The sequence below is a fragment of the Centroberyx gerrardi genome, chromosome 24, assembly GCF_048128805.1.
Source record: "Centroberyx gerrardi isolate f3 chromosome 24, fCenGer3.hap1.cur.20231027, whole genome shotgun sequence".
Lineage (NCBI taxonomy): Eukaryota > Metazoa > Chordata > Actinopteri > Beryciformes > Berycidae > Centroberyx > Centroberyx gerrardi.
In genome coordinates this window covers 18581167-18602344 of record NC_136020.1, presented here as the reverse complement: position 1 = coordinate 18602344, position 21178 = coordinate 18581167, and the positions used below count along the sequence as shown (strand labels likewise).

The following is a 21178-nucleotide window of genomic DNA, read 5'->3' as shown; positions in this document are numbered from 1 at the left end:
AAACGGTACGTGGGAAGTCAGAAAGTAACGGGAGTAGAGCAAACGCATTGTTGATTTTGTCATTTTCATAGGATTTGTTGACGGTAAGCAATGCATTAAAAAACACCGGCCTTATCCTTTAAGGCAACAGCGGCCAAATCCAGACAAACATACTCTTTGATATGAAATTTCCTGTATGATTTGATGTCACGTGCATTTGAGCAGGAAACTCTTAGAGAAAAAATGCAGCTAAAAGACTGTACACTGCATCGGACTGGTTCGTTAGAATTAACAAGCTGCATCAGCAATAATGTGCAGTAGCGTCAGAAATCAAAGATAAAGAAGGTTTAACTGGATAGAGGAAGCAACATTTATCCTACTTGACATGGAAACATAAAGTAGTTCTGTCACGAAACACACTGGACACACAAAGGGCAATTTTTCAACATCTATCTGATTTTAAGGAATTACTGAGGATAAAAAACACGACACAAGAATGAAAACGACAACATTTAAGAATAAGAATAATAATCCTAAGTACCGGAGGAGGTGAGTTTGTGCGGCTCATTCAAGTGTTTTGTTTTTGAAGGAAGCTGGACACAGGTCTCCTCCCCATGTACTCTGACCAGCCAGCCTCTCTCTGATGGCTTGATAAGAAATACCAGCAGAGCAGAGACTGAGAATGACTGGACACACACAGAGAAGAATGAAGGGAGGGAGGGAGGGAGGGAGGGAGGGAGGGAAGTGTCTGCAAGCTATTTAATGTCTTTCTGCTGATGTACACTGGAGAGGAATTGTGTGAAAGAGCGAGGGAGGGAAGAAGGGAGAGAGAGAGAGAGAAAGAGGGCTGAAGTCTGTCACTCTCTGGGTTTCTACATTATCAGCTGTTCCTGTTGAAGACGGATGCTCTTTTCTCAGCCTCTGTTCTCTTTCCACTCTCTTTCCGTTTTCTGTCAGCTTTCTCTTTTCCTTTTTTCCTCTCACTCTTTCTCTCTCTTTCTCTCTCTCCCGCTTTCCTGCCCTCCCTCCTTCCCTCCTCCTCGCTTTCACACAATTCCTCTGGAGGATAAAATCGGCAGACAGACTTTAAATAGCTTGCAGACACCTCCTTCCCTCCTCCTCTCCCTCCCTCCCTCCCTCCCTCTTTCCACTTTGTCTATCAGTCTTCCTCTCTCATCTTCTCCCTTGACTCTCTCTCTCTCTCTCTCTCTCTCTCTCTCTCTCTCTCTCTAATCATGGCTCACATTTTTTCCGCCTTATCACCGTTTTCAAGTGATGCCAATGTAATCCTTGCTCGGTATTCTCTGTCGGCTTCTTCTCTTCCCTCCATCCTTTTTTTTTTTCTTCTTTCCTTCGAGGTTTACTTTACAGTGTATGTCCACTTAGATGGAAAGTGTGCAATAGTGGGGAAGGAATGAGAAAGCCCCTGTTTGCCTTGAGCACACACACACACACACATACCCACACACACACACACACACACACACCTTAATGCAGACGCTGGCTCTCTGTTGGTGCAAGGTGTGTGTGTGTAGATGTTAGCAGAGAGAGAGAGAGAGAGAGAGAGAGAGAGAGAGAGAGAGTGCATGTCTGCTAAAACCATCATGCGCACACAGAAGCCATTTACACCCAGCTTGTTTACCATGTCATCCTGGGTCAGTGGTGTGTGTCTTCCGTCTCCATGACAACCGGCGCTGTCTGAACCCCAAACAGGAAGTGTCTGGGAGCGTGTGTGTGTGTGTGTGTGTGTGTGTGTGTCTGCTGCTCCCTTGTTATTGAATCCTTTCCAGGGAAAGTGGTTGAGACGCCGTGTTTGTGCGAGAACCCGCTGCAGCCACCCATGTTGACAATAGCAGCACCCACGGGACCTCGAGGCACTTTGGGTGAAAGTCCAAAGTTGGGTGTCGGTCTGGAGGAGTGTCAGAGTGACGACAGTGACTGTGTGGATACAGCACACATTGAGAACAGCTGATTTAATGATGGATATTAACTTTCTTTTCTTTTTCTCTCCCTCCTCCCTTTCTTTCCTTTTCCTTTCCCCGCCACTTCCACCTTCCTCCTTCTCTCCTCACTTCCCTCCCTCTTTCCCTTTCTCCTTCCCCCTCTCCCTCCGTCACCTACCTTCTTACTCCCTTCATTTCCTCCACTCCATCTCCTTCCCTCTCTTTTCTCCCCTCCCTCTTCTCTTTTTCCTCCCTCATTTCCTTCCCTCCTCTCGTCCCCTTTCCCTCCTCCCTCCCTCCCTCCCTCAATCACTTACTATTATCTCCCTCCTGGTCTTCCTCCTCCCTTCTTTTTGTCCTCTATCCTCACCTCCCTCCCTCTTCCCTCCACCCCTTCCTCCTCTTCTCTTCTCTCCCTCCCTCGCTTACCATCTCCACCCTCCTCTTTTCCCTCCTCCTTCCCCTCCCTCCCCCTTTTCTCCCTTGTCTCTTCTCTCCTCCCTCCTCCTTTTCTCTCCATCACCTGCCATCTTGTCCCTGCTCATTATTCCTCCCCACCTCCTCCCTCCATGATTTTCCTTCTCCCGCCTCCTTCCCCTCCCTCCCTCCCTCTCCTCCCTCCCTCCCTCTCCTCCACCCCCCCCTCCCCCCTCCTCCAGTATGGGTTACTGTATCCTGGTGGTCCACGGTCTGGGCCGGCTGTGTTCGGTGGTGGGTCGCTGGGGCACGACGGCCCTCAGCGTCTCCATGCTGCTGCTGCTGCTGCTCTTCTCCTGGAAGACCGTCCAGCAGAACCACATCTGGCTCTCCAGGGAGGCCCTCTTCCGGTAGGGGGAGTGTGTGTGTGTGTGTGTGTGTGTGTGTGTGTGTGGGTGTGTCTCTTACTGTCACACCTGCACACTTACAAAGTATATGTCATTTTATTAACATGTTGCTGTTGCTGTCGTGTGAAAGCCTCGTAACCGTAATTTTCATGTTCTAACTTCACCTGAAGGTTCACATGGTTCTGTATGGGTTGAGGAAATTCTTCGACCTTTGGCCTCATGAAACCCTTTCAAACTCTACAAAATGCATGGTGGTCAGGCTTAAAATAAGGCTCTAGTTGTGTCCTGGTGGCTCGGCTTTGTAACATGTCACCCCCCCTCTCTCTCCCTATCTTTCCTGCCTCTCTCTACTTTGATCTTTGTCTAATAAAGATGAAAATGCCCCCCGAATAAAGGCTGTTTTTCTTTGTTCCTGAAAAGTTGATGTTTTGGAGATACGAGGTTTCCGCCTGACAGCAACACTGTGTTTGAGGCAACACACATTTGCATTACTTTTCATCACAATTTACGTAAGGTGCTACTTTCAGCATTTTCACACGTCAATATTGATGTCAAGGTATTATGATTCCTTGGTATAATTACTGTAAATGATGATTGGCAGCCTCTGTCTCACACCAGTGGTTTTGTTAGTGGAAGTGTTTCTCAGAATTAAGACCACATCTCCCATGAGCCCTGTTGCTGTTGAGGTTCTTTCTATTTGGCCTGTTTGCTCTGGAGGAACAGAACCTCTTCCTGTTTTGTGCCATAAAGCAATCCAGCAGATTTCCCGCCAAATCCGACTGGGTGGCTCACAATGTAAAATGCAGAGTAGAGGCTGCAGATCTTCTCAGTGATGGTCTCATTTGTTCACAGTAATTATATGAATGTCACAAGATTAATGTGGTAATGATTTATTGATATTAAAATGCTACATGTAGCACTATAAATGAGGCTGTGCCAGTATGTGTTGTTAGTATGTGGCATTAAATTGTAACACAAATGTGTGTTGTTCAAAACTAGAGATATGAATGCATCAGAAAAAATAAACCCCTTTTTATGAGTGTAGGTGTGGTGGAATGGAGGGATGTTTGTGTGTGTGTGTGTCTCTCTCTCTCTCTCTCTCTCTCTCTCTCTCTCTCTCTCCTCTTGAACTTTACAATGGAACTAAATTAATGACCATGAATATAAACGAGTAGATTAGTACATACTGGGATCTGATTGCATATTAATCAACCCCCCGCATGCACACACGCACACACACACACACACACACACACGCTGCCACACCTTGTCTATATGATGTTGTTAAGGCTGTTATCTGACTGTGAGGCTGGGCTGCATGCTGTTTATCGATTCATTTTTCCATTCATCTGCCTCCACATAGCAGATAAGGACCTCACTCTCTCTCTATCTCTCCCTCCATCCGTCCTCTCTCACTGCGCCTGTGTTTCATGGTGACTGGAAAAATGGAAAGAGAGAGATAGAGAGAGGGAGAGAGAGAGAGAGAGAGAGAGAGAGAGAGACTAGCGAAGAATTGAAGCGCGTTTTTCCTTTCCAAAGCTTTTCTACTTTGACCTGGAAATGTTTGACGTGTGATTTTGTCTGTGTGTGTGTGTGTGTGTGTGTGTGTGTGTGTGTTTTTTTTTGTTGTTGTGCAGGATTGTATATGCAAGGGTTATGACTTGGGTGTGTGTGTGTGTTTGAGTGTTTTTATGTGTTCTCTCTTGAGTGTGTGTGTGTGTGTATGTGTGTGTTCACGTGTATGTATGTACTTGAAAAAGCTGGAAAAGTGTTTTTTTGCTCTCAGGGTTTTTTTCCTGCATTGTGTTTGCACCTTATTTCCTTCTTCAACGTGCTCTTCCTCCTCCTCCTCCTCCTCCTCTTCCTCTTCCTCCTCCTCCTCTTCCTCCTCCTCCTCCTCCTCCTCCTCCGTTCAGGTCTGGTATCCAGACTCTGCCTCACAATGCCAAGGTTCACTACAACTACGCCAACTTCCTGAAAGACAGCGGCCGGCACCAGGAGGCAATTCACCACTACACCACTGCCCTCAGGTCTGACACACACACACACACACACACACACACTCTGTCTCTCTCTCTCTCTCTCTCTCTCTCTCTCTCTGTCTCTCTCTCTCTCTCTCTCTCTCTCTCTCACACACACACACACTCTGTCTCTCTCTCTCTCTCTCTCTCTCTGTCTCTCTCTCACACACACACACACACACTGTCTCTCTCTCTGTCTCTCTCTCTCTCTCTCTCTCCCCCTCTCTCTCGCTCACACACACACACACACACACACTCACTCTCTCTCTCTCTCTGTGAAAGCAGTTTTCACTACATTCAGTGAAAAATCTTATCAAAACAATACAGACAAAATGATTCAGCTACTATTTTTGGTTTAATAGGCAATAGTTGATTAGGTGATTTCAGTGATTAATAATAAAAAAAACATGGATATATTATTTCTACTCTACTCTACTTCTCTCTCTCTCTCTGTCTCACCTTCTCTCTATCTTTGTCTCTCTTTTCTAAAGCCTTCTTAAGTGTGTCACTGCAGTATATGTAACACACTATACTGACCTGTACCGCTCTACTCTACCTGTGCACCAGGTGCCTTGTTTGTCAGCTGAAGTGATCCATCCTTGGTTTCCACACTAACAACTGAGCGGCTAAGCAGCCAGTCCATCTCCTACCCAGAATGCAGTGTGTGTTTGCTGCCAAACCGCAGTCACATCTCAGATCGCAACACTCCCGTCGGCGTTCAGGTTACAGGCCGACTCTGCCAAGTAAAATCCACACGGTCTGGCTCGGTCTGCGCTCGGGCCTCAGGTGTCCTCGCCGCTTCCAGACCCGCAACCGTCAAGTTGTTCAGGTTTCCAGACGCTCCACAGAGAAGCGGTGGGAAGCTCCGCGGAGAACCTGGCAGTAAATTCTGGGTCGCAACATTTCATGAAACAGTCTGATGCTGTCAAAACATAAGGATCAGGGGCATGAGTTCAAGTTGGTCTTATTTGCTGTTTTCATCTACAGTGAAACATGGATTTTATGTCATTGAATCAGATGCAAAACAGCAGTCTGTCAGTTTTTCATCATAGGTTTTTATTGGCTGCCATTTTAAACCGTGTTAATATAATGGCAGCATCAAAAGAAGTAAACCTGTTCCCAATAATATAGTTCTGACAATAGATGAAGAGTGAGTTGTTCTTGTCCATGTTTGTCTGTGTGTGTGTGTGTGTGTGTGTGTGTGTGTGTGTGTCTGTATGTGTGTGTGTGCACCCTCCTGTAGCTCAGTGAATTGAGCATGGCAGGACCACTGTCAGGCTTCGCGTAAAAATGCCAAAGCTAAAAATGTATGCACTCATGTTACTATAAGGCACTTTAGATAGAAGTGTCCACTAAATGGCATGTGTTACATGTGTTGACGTGTTTGCGTGTGTGTTTGTGAATAAAGCAGGAATCTTCTCATCATGTAATAAAACTAGTTTTCAGACGCGCTCCTCAGGACTCAGAGCCCTGCTGGTTTTCATTGTAGCCATCTAATCGTTGACTGATTTACACCTGGGAAGTCAGGTGAATGCAATTAACTGCAATTAACTAGCTGGAAGGATAGAAAACAAAATTCTAAGTGTGTGTAAGAACTGCCAGTACACACAAGAAAATTGGTATTTATCAATCGTGCGTACACACAAATAATCTGCTTTGATAAAAAAACACACTTTCTAAACCATCATGCTCATGCACAGCCACTCATTAACATAAATATATGCCCCAATTGACCATATATGGTCAAAATCACAAGCCAACCTTCCTTTTAATTGCTTCAGCAAATGTCATTGATCTCCTGTGCTGAACATGGCTCAATATAGAGGAGCAGGAGGAAGAATTTTTCTGATGCAGAAATTGATGTTTTGGTAACTGAGGATGTGGCAAACCAAAAAGTGCTTTCTGGAAGCCTCAGTGGTGGATTAATAAACGAGTGAAAAAGTACAGCCTGGCAGCAGATGAGAGCTGCAGTCAAAACTCTGTTTTATCTGCAGAGCAGTGGCAGAATTTTAAAAAAAAATTGATGTGAAGAATTTGCCAGGATGCAAAGGATTTTAGTCAACAAGAGGGACATACACGGACGTGTACTGAAACAGGCGGACGGCAGACTGAGACCAGCCTGTCTGATGTGGACCAGCCACCGTGGACCAACCTCTTGTTGTGATAAATAATTATCTTCTGAATACATTTCTCTAAGTCTAGCACATCAAAATATTGCAAAAACGACACTAATCAATAAGCAATCCATCCGCAGTTGTTCCAAATCTTCTAACACGGCAAAGTCAGCCGTTGTACGCATCATCAGAATATGATTCCACTATGAGTCTAAGTGGCCCATCTGTACGTATTTAACATATCTCATTCAATTAAATAAGCTGACATGGCAGACAATTTAGTTAGTCTATGCACTGTATTTATTAGGAATGGGATTAGTGTCCTCTACCAACTATTGTAGTGCTGGCATTGATGCTATGTGCTTACTTAACAATTCATTTCTCAGGTTTCTCAGGTTTTCTCAGGTTTTTCCTAATATCTGCTCATTTTTGGTGCAGCAAGTTGTGATTTTTGGGCAGGTACGCAACACCTACGGAGACCCTTTTCAACCCCAAATACACATCAAATAGCGTCCGTTTACATGCAGAGACGCTATTTTCATTAAAGTGGAAAATGCACTTTAGCCTTCTTGTCTTGTCTTTCTATTTTTTTCCCCTTTCCCCCCAATTACCAAGACGCCTTTTGCCTCTTGTTAATTGACTCGCCTGTTAAATAAAGGTTAAATAAAAACAGAAATGTCAAGGTGGCCATCAGCAAAAGCGACTAACCTCCCGCTGCTGCACCATTTCTTGGCTTTTATCCAAAGTGCCTTACAGCACCTTGAGTGCACTCTGTATATTTTTAGTAGGTGGCCCCAGGGGGAATTGAGCCCCGAAATATGGCAGCGTTAGAGCCACATCTCCCCACGAGCTCCACGAGAACAATTTAAGAGCTAATATTGATTGTCCTTCCCTTGATTGAGCTCGGTGATTGGATTATTGTGCTTAACACGTTATGGAATACATGTAAGCAAGTTCACACACGCACACACACTTTTCGGTGCATACTCTCAGGCATGTAATGGCCTTGTTTCAGCTCAATGCTTATGCCCTATTCATCTATCATACACACACACACACACACACACACACACATACACTGCATTAATGGAAGAGGCCATCCATTTGTTCTGCCTGTCGTTGGCAAGGCTTCCTAAGGAACCACAGTGATGGAGAGTCTGCATCCACTTCCAGCTTCCCTCCCTCTTTCCTCTCATGTCTTCACCTCCATCCTTCTCTCCTTCATTCAGATCGGTTCAGATCTAATCAGGCCGCTGTTGTTCTGATGTTTATATGTGTAAAGGTTTCTTCTTTATTAATGTGTCTCTTACCTTCCTTCTTCTCCTCTCTCGCCCTCTGGTCCCTCTCTTTATCACTCTCTACCTCTTGTTCCAGTTAGTTTATCTCTCTCTCTCTCTCTCTCTCTCTCTCTCTCTCTCTCTCTCTCTCTCTCTCTCAATCATTTATTGTTTATCTTTCTGGATAGTGAAGCTCTATTGGAAAGTCGTCTGATTCGCTGCACTTTGCTTTCTCCTCTTCTCTCCTTTCCCTTTTCCCCTGTTAAAGACAGTGAAATATACTGTTGTGTGCATGTGTGTGTGCACATACATGCATGCATGTGTATGTGTGTGTAGAATATGCATTATGCATGTGTGCAGCACAGGTAATGGGGCTCTACATCCAGCATCTCCAACATCCATCACTCCATTCCCAGTCTCAGACTCTAAATTCCTCCTCTCTCTCTCTCTCCATCTATCCGTCTTTCCCTCTCTCTCTTCTCTGTCACCTCTCTTCCCCTGTCCATCAGCTCCTCCTCTCCATCCTCCTCCTCTCCTCTTCATCTCCCTCCACTCTTCCCTCAGTGTGGTGGGACAGCAGAGGTATGTGCTGCCAGTATGTGGGGGCTACACGGCACAAAGCCTCGCTGCTAATCCAGCCTGTTGTCCTGCCAAGAGACCAGAGAGCCTCAGCAGCTTTCATCCAGATCCAAACCACATCCAGCTCACATCCACCCAGCACCCACAAGTCCATCCACTCTCACTTTAATTCATCATCCTCCCCTTCCTTCTCTTGTTGTTCATTTCTCTAAAAAGTTAGTGAGAAGGAGACATGTCAGGTCGGGTCTTTTTCTTAGGAGGGTTGCAAAAGGTTATTTTTATTGGCCTCTTTTCTGGCTGAATTAATGTGCCAGTTCCTGGTTGGTTGTTAGTTGACCAGAGGCTTTAACCATGAGTTCACACTGTGAGCAACTTGGTTGATGGGTCACTATATTCTGACCGATTGTAGGCGGTGCAAGGCCCCGATTGCATCTGTGTAGTGGTCTTGTGCAGCTACAAAGCGTTACGTTGTTTAAATCAGTTACGATAGCTAGCTGGCAAGCGCTAATTAGGAAGCATTAATCGAAAATAAACAGAAAAAGTCAATAACATTTCTTCAGAGTTTTCCATCGACCCCAACGATGGATGCAGCTGTTCTCCAAGCATCGTTTTTGAGACGTTTATTGCTGTAGTCTTTCAAATAAAGTTTGTAGAGAACTGGGAAGCTTTGAATGCCACTTGCATTGCATTTTGAACTTGCCAAGTGGAATTATTGTTCATGATCACATCAGGAGGGAAACAAGGAAGTACGGAAATCTGATTAGCTTCGGAAATCTGATTAGCTTCGGCCGATTTTCGGCTTTTCTGGGTTGTTGACCGCTCAGTTTCCCGTGTTGAAACAAATAAATAAATGAAATGAATGGACTTCCAGTGATTTGTTGATGGAGTGTGAGCGCGGGGCAACAGTGGGAGTCAGCAGGTAGAGGCTGTTGCAGTGCAGATCAATGCTGTTCCTGGGGCAGCGGACTGCCGTTCCAGTCCCTCCATCACTGGTTTCCATCAGGTGTTTTCACAGCTGCGATGTAAAAACCTGACTCATTAGCCCGTGGAGCCGTTGTTACCATAGAAACGGTGAAGAGTGTTGCCACGGCGCCCGCTCACCTCGTGCCCCGGGCGTCGTGTCGGGCTTGTGTCTCTGTTATGGGCCTTAACTATAAAAATGGATTGCAATTACACACTGGCCTTTTATTCCAATGATTGAGAGCAGCAGTAAATGTCACCAGAGAGGCTGCTGGCTGCAGCTTTCACACTCACAGCTGATCTATCTTTACCATTTGGTGGAAGATAACCCTTATCACTGTCACAAGGCACTTAGCCCAATCATGATAATGTTATAGTGTGTTTCTTTCTGGTAGTGTGTTGCCATCACAGGCTCCTAATATGAACATAGTATGACAGGGATGTTTGGTTCCATGACAACAGAGAGGAAAGCAAAACTTAATTGGCTCTTACTGACGAGTTTCATGCCAAGATGAGCCATCCGCTGCTGCCAACTCCTTTAAAATGATTGCTGGCATGAAAGTGAACCACTTTATCAGCTACAGCTGAGGTTTTAAGTCAACTTAAGACCTTTTATTACTAGATAGTCACGTTTTTGATGACAGAATAATCTGTGTTTTTGAAATATTGACAGATGAATTTCAGGTATATAGCAGTTTCTTTTTCCAAAATGGATATGCAGCAGTTTGGAATGAAACCCTTCAATTACTAACACCGCCATTAACCATCAATGGGAATAACATCCATGGTATTGATGACTTCAATCTTATGCTTTTTGTTCATGTTCTTGTTTTTCTCTCTTCTCTTCTCTTCTCTTCTCTTCTCTTCTCTCTCCCCTCCTGTCTTCCTCTCTTCTCCACTCCTCTTCCTCTCCTCTTCTCCACTCCTCTTCCTCTCCTCTCCTCCACTCCTCTTCCTCTCCTCTCCTCTCAGGTTATACCCCCGCCACGCCAGCGCCATGAACAACCTGGGCACTCTGACACGCCACCCAGAGGAGGCTGAGCGCTACTACAGAAAAGCCCTGGACACAAACCCTCAGCACAACAGAGCTCTCTTCAACCTGGGAAACCTACTGAAGTAAGATACACACACACACACACACACACACACACACACACTGAAAGGTTATTTGAGGACAGATGTAAGGTGATGGCAGCCTCTTTCACTCTTCACTTTGTGAAGAGTGATAGAAATTGGAGACACTCATCGCAGCTGGAGACATCCTCAGTGTTGTTTTAGCAAATTTGGGACAGTTTCCGGTTGAAAAAATATCCTTTTTTTCTCAGCTCTCCAAAGCTCTCCAAAAATTGGCAACAGTCCTCACAGCTGGAGTCTGGAGTTCCATTAGCAGCTTTATAATTGTTACTTGTTGAAAGAAAATCTTTTTTTTTCTCCAATGCGACCACAAGAACAGAGATGATCTCCTCTCCATTTCCTCTGTTTTTTAACAACAAAATTAATTTGGGAAATGGGACTTTAACAAGTTAACGATTAGTGTAATAACCTCTAAAATGTACACAGAAAAAGCGTGTGTGTGTGTGTGTGTGTGTGTGTGCACCTTATGCTTGTTGGCCATTATAAATATGGAAACTCATGCCTCCACGCTCCTCACTGCTTCTCTGTTTGTACAAGCGCCTCTGTGTGCATTTGCCTGTGTGAGTGCTTGTGTGTGTGTGTGCGTGAGTGTGTGTGTTTGTGTTTATGCCTTAGTCTATTTGTCTTGAACCAGTGTGTGTAAGAGCAAGATCTTTGGATTAGCTCAACATAGCTCTCCCCCCGTCACGCTCGTGTGTATATATATGACACATTTACATTCATGCTGGCCTCCGCCAAGCCGCAGCAGCGATGCTTTGTGAGCTGGATGTTTTATTGTCTGGCTGTATAACTCAACACACATGCCACTTGGACACATTTAAATGCCCTGCCCTCCACTTTCCCATACACTCTTAATACTTGGGAGGCCCCCTCAGATAAATCAACAGCCTGTCAAGTAAATTTTTGTTTTGGATTCATTTCGGGTGCCGTGATCCATGAAGCCGGTGATTCTTGCCGATGTAGTTTTCAAACTATCGAGATTTAACGCTGCCAAGCACTGAAAGCATGTTAATGAACTACAATGACCATAATTCATTGCACCTATGATGCAGCACATCTGTCCTTTGAGTTGTTGTGTCTGTGCCACAGAATTTGTGGTCTGTGCCAACACAAACCGAATGGAGTTTGAAACGTAGCCTCGATAATCAAATGGAAGTATAATAGTCGGCTAATGTTGCAATGCCATTAGCTTATACTAGACTGAGATTTCTGAAAAACAGTGAGTAATTGAGTTACTGGGCTCACTAAATGAAACGTCAATAACAAGTCGTCAATAACCTGAAATAAAGTGACAACCTGTGGGAATCGCTCACCGTCTTTACACAGTTCACTGTTAACAGCAACAATATAAAATGTTGATTTTTTTGTGGATAAATAGCGGGGGCTCCCACTGGCTCTGCTGGCTCTAATTACGTCAATAATGGAAGCCCAAATTAAGTTCATTATCACGGCTCAGCTCCATTACCATCTCTGTGTTATCAGTTTAGCCCTGAGAACAAACAGCTGGAGGCTCCCAGACGAGCCAGCCATCGATCCACAGCTCTGATTCCAGGTCACAAAGGGACACACCAGGACAGCTGTGTGTGTGTGTGTGTGTGTGTGTGTCTGTATTTGTGTAGTTTGTGTTTGTTTGAGTGCATGGATGAACTATGTGTGTACAATTATGTGATAGTGGGAATTAAATTGAGAAACACGAATGAGCGATCCACAGCTGTGATTGAGATTATGATAATTATGATAAGTGATGATGATGATGATGATGATGATGATGATAATGATGATGATGATGATAATGGTGCTTTGCTTCAGATCCCAGGGCAAGGAGAAAGAGGCAGAGGCTCTGCTGAAGGACTCCATACGCTTTGGTCCACATTTCGCTGATGCTTACTCCAGTCTGGCATCACTCTACGCTGAACAGGTAAAACAAAAAGTCATCTCTCTCTCTCTCTCTCTCTCTCTCTCTCTCTCTCTCTCTCTCTCTCTCACTCACACACACACACACACACACTTAACACATTAGAGTCAGAGGCTAGGGGCGAGTTGTGCGTTCTCTCTACTTCATAAATCATGAATTAAATTAGATTTAGCTGTACATGGTTCATCTTTCTGCAGGCGGCTACATCGCAGCATCATGTAAGCTTGTTGAGTTCGACACACTGCCTGGTTTTTAACCTGCGGTCACCGTGGGCTTTCTGTCACCTCGTCCCACTTCAGTCCTTTATTTACTCCTGTATTGTCTTTATTCTCCCGCAGAAGCGCTTTCCCGAAGCCAATGAAGTGTATCTGCAAGGTATCGAGAACTGTCCCGACAGCTCCGACCTGCACAACAACTATGGAGTGTTTCTGGTGGATACAGGTGAGATGAAGCCTCCAGAGACAGAGGTTTCCATTAACACCAGACTGTTCTACTGCATAGAAACACACAGAGAGGTTTCTATTAACACCAGACTGTTCTACTGCATAGAAACACACAGAGAGGCTTCTATTAACACCAGACTGTTCTACTGCATAGAAACACACAGAGAGGTTTCTATTAACACCAGACTGTTCTACTGCATAGAAACACACAGAGAGGTTTCTATTAACACCAGACTGTTCTACTGTATAGAAACACACAGAGAGGTTTCTATTAACACCAGACTGTTCTACTGCATAGAAACACACAGAGAGGTTTCTATTAACACCAGACTGTTCTACTGTATAGAAACACACAGAGAGGTTTCCATTAACACCAGACTGTTCTACTGCATAGAAACAGCCAAGAATCATATTTGGGAGAGTCTTGTAATTTTTTGGCATGAATATGCAAAAATATTGGTTTTGGTATTGGCCTTGAAAAACCTTTAAGATATGAAGAATTTGGTCAACTAAATGTAATAGATCTGTATTCTCCCTTCCTTTCTTCTCTCCTTTTTTCCTCTGCTTCCCTTCTCTTGTGCACTTGCTTTTTTTCCCCTGTGTTCCTTCCCTACATCCTTTCTCTCTTCCATTACTTTCCTTCCTTTGTTTACTTCCTTCCTTCCCTCCTTCCTTTATACTTCCCTCTTGATTCCTGCCTCGCTTCCTTTCCACCCTTACTTTTTCCTTCATTCCTTCTATCCTTCCTGTCTTTCTCTCTTTTTTCCCCTTCTGTTGCTCCTTCCTTCATTCTTTCCTTCGTTTCCTCCTTTTCCTTCCCTTGATCGTCCCTTCGCCCGCTCCTCTCCTCTGTCTCTCCTTTCTCCTCCAGGAGAGGGGCAGCTGGCGGCGGCTCACTACCAGAAAGCCGTCCGACTCAAACCGGCCCACTACGTTGCCATGGTGAACTTGGGCCGCCTCCTTCGCTCCTCCAATGAGAACAAAGAGGCGGAGTCTTGGTACAAGAGGTGAGAGTCGAAGTGGAAGTGGCCTAAACTTTCCTTTTGGTTTTCCGACATAATAGCACATGAACGCAAAGCTGTTCAGCGGCCGACTCGGAAGTCCCAGATGTCGGACTTTCCCACCAGCACATGAACGCACCACCAGTCTGCTGGTGGGCGGTGCCATTCATTAGACGCCATTGCCTACAGCTGAGCTTAGCTTTTAAAAAGCCTCAGTTTGGTTGAGTGCATGTTTAGTTCTGTGTTTGAGGGGGAGACGCCATCAGTCTCACCCTCACTCCTGTGTTCTCTGTGTGCTTTCTGCTTCCTTTTCATTTCTGGTTCTAGAGTTTATTTGGCCTGAGTTTTAAGGCAGTTTTAGTGGAGACCCAAGGTGGGCCTCCTGTGGGCACCACACAATTGGGTTACCTTTCAGAAAACCCCCTTTCCCCTCGTTATGTGAGCCCAGTTATTTGTTTCCTTTGTTTTGTCAGTGTTTGTAAGAGTTTCCCCCCCTGCAACCTCGCTTTGGGGAAACGTCACATTATTAAATGTTTGAAAACTCATATCATCTTAGCATTTTCAAGGTGCTACTTGTAGCATTTTAGCATCAATTAATCATTACCAGGTTTATTCTGACACATTAGTATAATTACTGTAAACAAACAAGACCATCGCCAAGAAGACTGGCAGCCTCTACACTGCATTTTACCGCTGGTGTGAGATTGAGGCTACCAATCGTCTCAATCATGGTCGCATTTGTTTACAGTAATTATACCAAGCAATCATAATACATTTGACAAGAATATAGAGCCTATTGATGTTTACACTTAACACATGTAGCTGACACTTTTATGCAGAGTGACTTATGAGTGAGGAGGAAAGGGTTCAGCATCTTGCTAAAGGCTGGTGTCGGGATCAAACCTGCGACTTTCTGGCCACCACAATGACAATCTCTAGGTGTTTGAGTCGTCTAGGAACTATCCACTACCCCGCCGTCTGACATATCCTGAGCCACGACCTTTGACCTTTGCCCCCAGGGCGCTGCAGGTGACGAGGAAGGTGGACATCCTGACGCCGTTAGGGGCGCTGTACTACAACACAGGCCGCTACGAGGAGGCCCTGCAGGTCTACAGAGAGGCTGCCGCACTGCAGCCAGACAGCACCGATATCTGGCTGGCCCTGGTGAGGACACACACACACACACACACACACACACACACACATTCAATTACTCACTGAATCAAGGGATGCCAGGACATGTGTGTGTGTCGTGGGGGCATGTGAAAACTGTCAGATCCTGGACACTCGCCAACACAACATCTGTCTGCCCTTGAACACTTTGCCAAGCCTTACATAATCTCTCTCTCTCTCTCTGTCTCTCTCTCTCTCCCTCTCTCTTTCTCTCCCTCCCTCTCTCTCTCTCCACAGGCCCAGGTGTTAGCCATGGCAGGTCGTACCAAAGAGGCGGAGAAGATGACCCTGGGCATCATATCTAGACAGGGCAGCTGCATCGAATGTTACCGACTCCTGTCTGCCATCTACAGTAAGCGCGGCAACTACACAGAGGTGTGTTTCTCTCTGTGTGTGTGTGTGTGTGTGTGTGTGTGTGTTTAATGTTGAATCCAGACATGTGTCTCTGTGTGTAGGTGTGTATCTGTCGTGTGTCCTTGGTGTCTGTTCCTGAGTGCTCAAACAATGAACAAGTTGTCCAAACTGTGAAACTGCCGGTACAATAGTTGCCGTGGAAACTAATCACCTCCGGTTCCTATTATCGCCGTGGAGACGGGCGGCCGTCCGCTGTCATCCGGCTCCCGCTCATCCTCCCACTCTGCTCTCTCTATCGCCTCTATCATCATCACTTCTCCTTTTCTCTCTCCATCCATCTCTCCATCTCAGGAGAGTCGACTGCAAACTAACAGAATGAAGAAGGCTGATTCTGTTTTTATTTGCTGCCAAAAATATCTCTCCTCTTCTCTAAGCTTAGCCAGAGGTTTGCTGGAACGACTGGCAGTCTCGACTGGGAGAAGTGGGTTTTCCCTGTGGGATCAGGGAGTTGTAAGATAATTTATGGAATCTAAAAAATATATAATTTTTATGAAGTACAAGTATTTTTGCCAAGTTTTTAATCTTTTTCTGTAATATAAACGAGTATTTGCAGCCCCTGGGCTTTGTTCCAAACTTAAAACTCATTATTTGATGTCAAAGTTTTTGATTTTGTGCATTTTACCTGGAGTAACAAGTCAGCATTACATTTTTCGGGGGGTTGAGAGCTGAACAGATTGAGATCCGCTTCAGTACAAATGAACCAGACTGGTCCAATAGATGAAACAGCAGCTGGCTGGGATCCACTGCTCCTGTCTCTCCAGCTCACACCGAACATGGAGCTCCAGTCTCTGCTAAATCCACCATCCAATCCTCTGCTTAATTGGCTTAAAACAGCAGGACTCTCTCTCTCTCTCCTCTCTGTCTGCCTCTCTCTCTGTCAGTGTGGCGGTGAATAAGGCTGACGCTGCTCTTTCTCAGGAAGAAAAGAATAAATTATGACCCTCCACCCTCTTCTTTTCTCTCCTAAAATCAATTCTGATTTCCTCTGCTCGTCCTCGTCTGTTTCTCTGTCTCCCCTCCCTCCACCCCTCTCTCCTCCAGAGGCCTTGGTTAAAAGTAGCAGGTAGTGCAGGAGGCTCTGTGGGCGATTTGTAGCACCTGCTGTGATTTTTGCTCCAAATCAGCAGGGACTCTCGACAAGTCAGGCCAGGAAATGTACACTCCTGCTTTACACACACAGACAATCTGTCACCTAACACTGAGAAAAGGATAGGGGAAGTGTGTGTGTGTGTGTGTGTGTGTGTGTGTGTGTGTGTTAACCCTGTCTGTCTCCACCAGGCTCTAGATGCTCTGGACCGAGCGCTGCAGCAGAATCCCAGTGATCTGACAGTGAGAGCAGAGCTGCACTTCTCCAAAGGAAACCAGCTCCGAGAGATGAACCAGCTGGACCGAGCCTTCGAGGTACTGCTGTCTATTTTTTCTCTCTCTCTCTCTCCCTCTCCCTCTCTCTCCCTCTCTCTCTTCTTCCCTTACTGACTCACTTTCTCCCTCTACTTTTCTCTCTAGTTCCTCCTTAAGCAAGTAAGTACACATTCCCTGTAGGCCCAAGGTGTTTGATCAGCTCTCTGGCTCCCTAGTCAATCCCTAGGCTTTTCTATGGAGAATACAGTAATGTTAGAAAAATAGCTTATAGCATGCATTTCTCAGCCATGTAGAATTCGACTGAATTTGACCTTGGCGTCATTGTAAAAATAAAGATATATTCAGCAGCTAAACTCCTCTCCCCCCCTTCCTCCTTTTCTTGTTATTGTTTTACTTGGATTTTGTTCTCTTCACAAACAACTCTTCTCATCACAGACACTTTCTCTTTAAAAGCTGGAATGCTAATTGGAAGCCCAAAATATGATGAATAGACAGTTATGGAATTTTTTAGTTTTTTTTGTTTTTGCAATGTTTTGCAGAAAAACACAACATTTGCATCTCATTTATTTATTGGCTTGATTATCTGCAGGGGATTAGAACGGGGCCATGGATGTTTGAATCAGCAGCCAGACTTTCTTCCTCTGACACACTTGAGACAAAGACGGAGATAAAAGTCTTAAAATAAAACCAGTTTCAAAGTCTGACTTCAAACAGCTTTTCGGGCTCCGATCACCACTTCTTTGTTTTCCTCCTGAAGAAATGATGATAATGTCTTTAAAATAACATCCGCAGCACTATCTATATCAACTAATAAACCAGTTTCCCTCAGCCAACACTGCTCACATAAAACCAGCAGTGACCTGAGATAACCTCCTCCTCTGCTGTTCCTGTCTCGCCTCCACTGCATCACTGCTTCCCACAAAGTTTTCAGAGTAGTCTCTCTATCATTTGTTCTCTCTCTCTCTCGCTTTCTCTCCTCTTAAGCCTTTTTCCAGGAAGTCAACAAAGGCTCGCTGTGCAGGACTGTTTCTTCTAGAAGCTTCCCTCACAGATAAAGTCTGAGTCCTGGCTCTCTCAGACGAGTCACTGGGAGTTTGCCAGCAGACTTGTTTGCATGTCGCTTCCCAAAGTGGCAGTGAAAGCCTGAGGGCCGAGGCTGTGCTGCTTGACAGTAATCGGAGTAATGAGCTAGATCCATTATCTGGTTGTCGAATTGTGGTTGCAGCCTGAATCAGTGCAGTTTCCAGGCCTTTTTTTTTACGACTGTAGTCTATCATTTCATTAGCCAACCTTTCTCCATTTATCCCTTTTATTGCTGAGTGCCTTTAGCGTAAGGATGCAGTTGGACCTGCTGTGATGGTTTGATAAAATTTCATGAAATTCACCTCCAGTCTGTGTGGTTTTTTTTTTTTCCAACAGAGTTACAAGCTCGCTGTTGAACTCAAACCTGACCAATCGCAAGCCTGGATGAACATGGGAGGGATTCAGCATATCAAGGTAGCTAACATCAATGAAAACCACCATGTGTTCAATTATGATGAAGCTGGGTTGTGCAGCTAACGATTATTTTCATTACCGATTAATCTAACGATAATTTTTTTGATTAATCATTTAGTCTGTAGTGTCAAAAATAATGACAAGTGCTCATCACAAGTTCCCAGAGCCCAGAGTGATTCTACAAATTTCTTACTTAGTCTGACCAGCAGCCAAAAACCCAAAAGTATTAATTTTATAATGATATTAAACAGAGAAAAGCAGCAAATCTTAGCATCTGTGAAGCTGTAACCAGCAAATGTTTGGTATTTTCACTTGATGAAAGACTAAAACAACTGATCGATTATCAAAATTGTAATCGATTAATTTTCTGTTGATTAATCGACTAATCGTTTCAGCACTAGATTGAACACGATTGTATTTATATATTTGTGCAGGGAGACTATGCAGCAGCCAGGATGTACTACCAGAGAGCTCTGCTTCTCAGTCCTGGTTCCAAACTCCTGAAGGAGAACCTGGCCAAGCTGGACCGGCTGGAGAGGAGACTGACAGGAGGAGCGTAGACCACCACCGCCCCCCAGACGCTGCACCATCCTGGGCACGGATCAGGGGAACCGGGCCTCTGGAGCCCAAACACCAGCCACCAGGCTGCTGGATTAAATGGACCCGGTTGTTGGACACCCTGCCTGTCTGAGAACATGGGAGAAAGGTGAATATGACAGAGCTGCAGGGTGTCAGGAGGCAGAGTGGGTGTGCTGGAGTCAAGGGGGAGAAGGAGGCTGGTCAAGCCACAGTCCAGAAGCCTTTCCTGGGGTAAGCAGATGGAAGTGGCTCCTTGAGGGCTGGGGGTGAAGACCCAGCGAGAAGGACAAGCTAGACCATCCTGCAGGTCGGCTTCCCCCCTGGAAAAGACTGGGAGCTCCATGCATCGCCCTGTCTGCATCAGCTTTAATTAAAGTCACACATCTGCTTCAGACATTTGTGTTTTTGTTTTGATTGATTTTAAGTTCATGTGAAGTCATTCCCTGTGTGGCACTTCATCTCAGATTACCACTCAGTCCTCCGCTCTGCCGATGAGAATTCTCCATACAGTTTCACGGCAGTGCAGTGGAAGTGTACGGAAAATATTATGTTCATGACTAATGGGAAGGGGTTTAATACTAGGTTTAATTTAATACCACTCTCTTTCAGAGTATATCAGTGAATATAACAGATGATAAAAACATTTCATCAGGGGCAAAAACTCAGATTCTGTGACTTTTTAGAAATATAATAAGATAAAATTTGAAGACTGCTTTCTCAATGGACATAAAACCTCCTTGTGTAAAACTGGCTGTAAGACCTGATGTCCTGAGCCTTTTGCAAGTATAATAAGCTAGTGTGTCTGCTGTTTCAGGATTTGAAAACTGTGGCTTCATGCGTACCATACCCTCTGATGAAGATCTCTGATGGGTTGTTTGTATTTTTGTTGCTGTTGCTGTTGATTGTGAATGAAATTTGTTGTGGAATGTAAAATGGGATGAAGATGAAGTGACTAGTGCAATGACTTGACTTGCGCCATGAAAATAAAATATATGTTTTATTAAACGGTGTTTGGGGTTGTTACTCTCTTCAAATGTCAGCCTGTATATTTAAAGGACAATTCCACGCTCGGATATTTTTACACTGTTATATATCAACCAACTGTGAACCCAATCCAGGAGTTATTTTGTGATGAAGTGTTATACTTTTTTCGTGAACTCACTTTCCCTCAACCTGCCTCGCCTACCTCTACTTCAGTTGGTGATTTCCTACATTTCCCAGAATGCCTTTTGACAACCCCCAGAGAACTTGGGCCTGAACTTGTTGCATTCAGCTGTGGATTATAAGTGTAGGTGGAGAGAGAAATGGTGAGAGTGACAGCACAGTAACAGCTAGAGAGTGAGTTTTTCCATTCAAGAAGAAGTTAGAGTTGCATCCCTTACTCAAAATGCAACATGTATCGTGGCTGCATTGCATTCTGGTCTATTGAGGCTGCTGTCTGTGGAGAAATTAATATCTCTCCCTCTTCGATGAGGGATTTCTGCAAAATGGTAAGTCTAGAAAGAAGAATTTGAAGCTTTTTGATTCTGAGAGACTGACACCAATAGCTGCTCCACAGCTCCATTAGCTGAAAATGTTTTGCTATTAAATTACTTTGTAGCTGCATTAGAAATATCTCTTATGATATCATGTCGTCTACGTTTGGCCAGTTATCCACTAGAACAAGAAAACCCGAACACCACCGAACAGCAGAATGGGCCCAGAAATGCAAGATACATCACCAGTAGTTATGCTTATGGTTCTGATACCTGTCTTCCTGCATCATGCATGCTGATAAGAGCGAAATAGAAGACTGTGAAGAAGAGTTTGCAGGTAGCTCAGTGAGATAACCAGATGCTTGTAAATTAGCACAAAGCTGGTTTGAATCACCCTTTGCCCCAGTAAAGATCTTATGTTATCTTATTTTTATCAGCACGGTGACAATTTGTATAAACAAGATAATGATTGTGCAAAAAGCCATGAA

At 44.7% G+C, this 21178-nt stretch overlaps 1 protein-coding gene across 1 annotated transcript in view; it reads left to right on the top strand.

Annotated features, from left to right (window-relative positions):
- Positions 1-20224, top strand: part of tmtc1 (transmembrane O-mannosyltransferase targeting cadherins 1) — a 93790-nt gene extending 73566 nt beyond the window's left edge. The window contains exons 9-19 of the mRNA XM_078281998.1: positions 2582-2749; positions 4663-4776; positions 10670-10813; positions 12641-12749; positions 13085-13187; positions 14061-14196; positions 15210-15354; positions 15601-15738; positions 17056-17178; positions 18559-18636; positions 19071-20224. Coding sequence (XP_078138124.1) covers positions 2582-2749; positions 4663-4776; positions 10670-10813; positions 12641-12749; positions 13085-13187; positions 14061-14196; positions 15210-15354; positions 15601-15738; positions 17056-17178; positions 18559-18636; positions 19071-19196 — 1384 coding nt within the window. The 3' untranslated portion in view covers positions 19197-20224. The remainder of the gene's footprint in view (positions 1-2581; positions 2750-4662; positions 4777-10669; positions 10814-12640; positions 12750-13084; positions 13188-14060; positions 14197-15209; positions 15355-15600; positions 15739-17055; positions 17179-18558; positions 18637-19070) is intronic.
- The last annotated feature ends 954 nt before the right edge of the window (positions 20225-21178 follow it).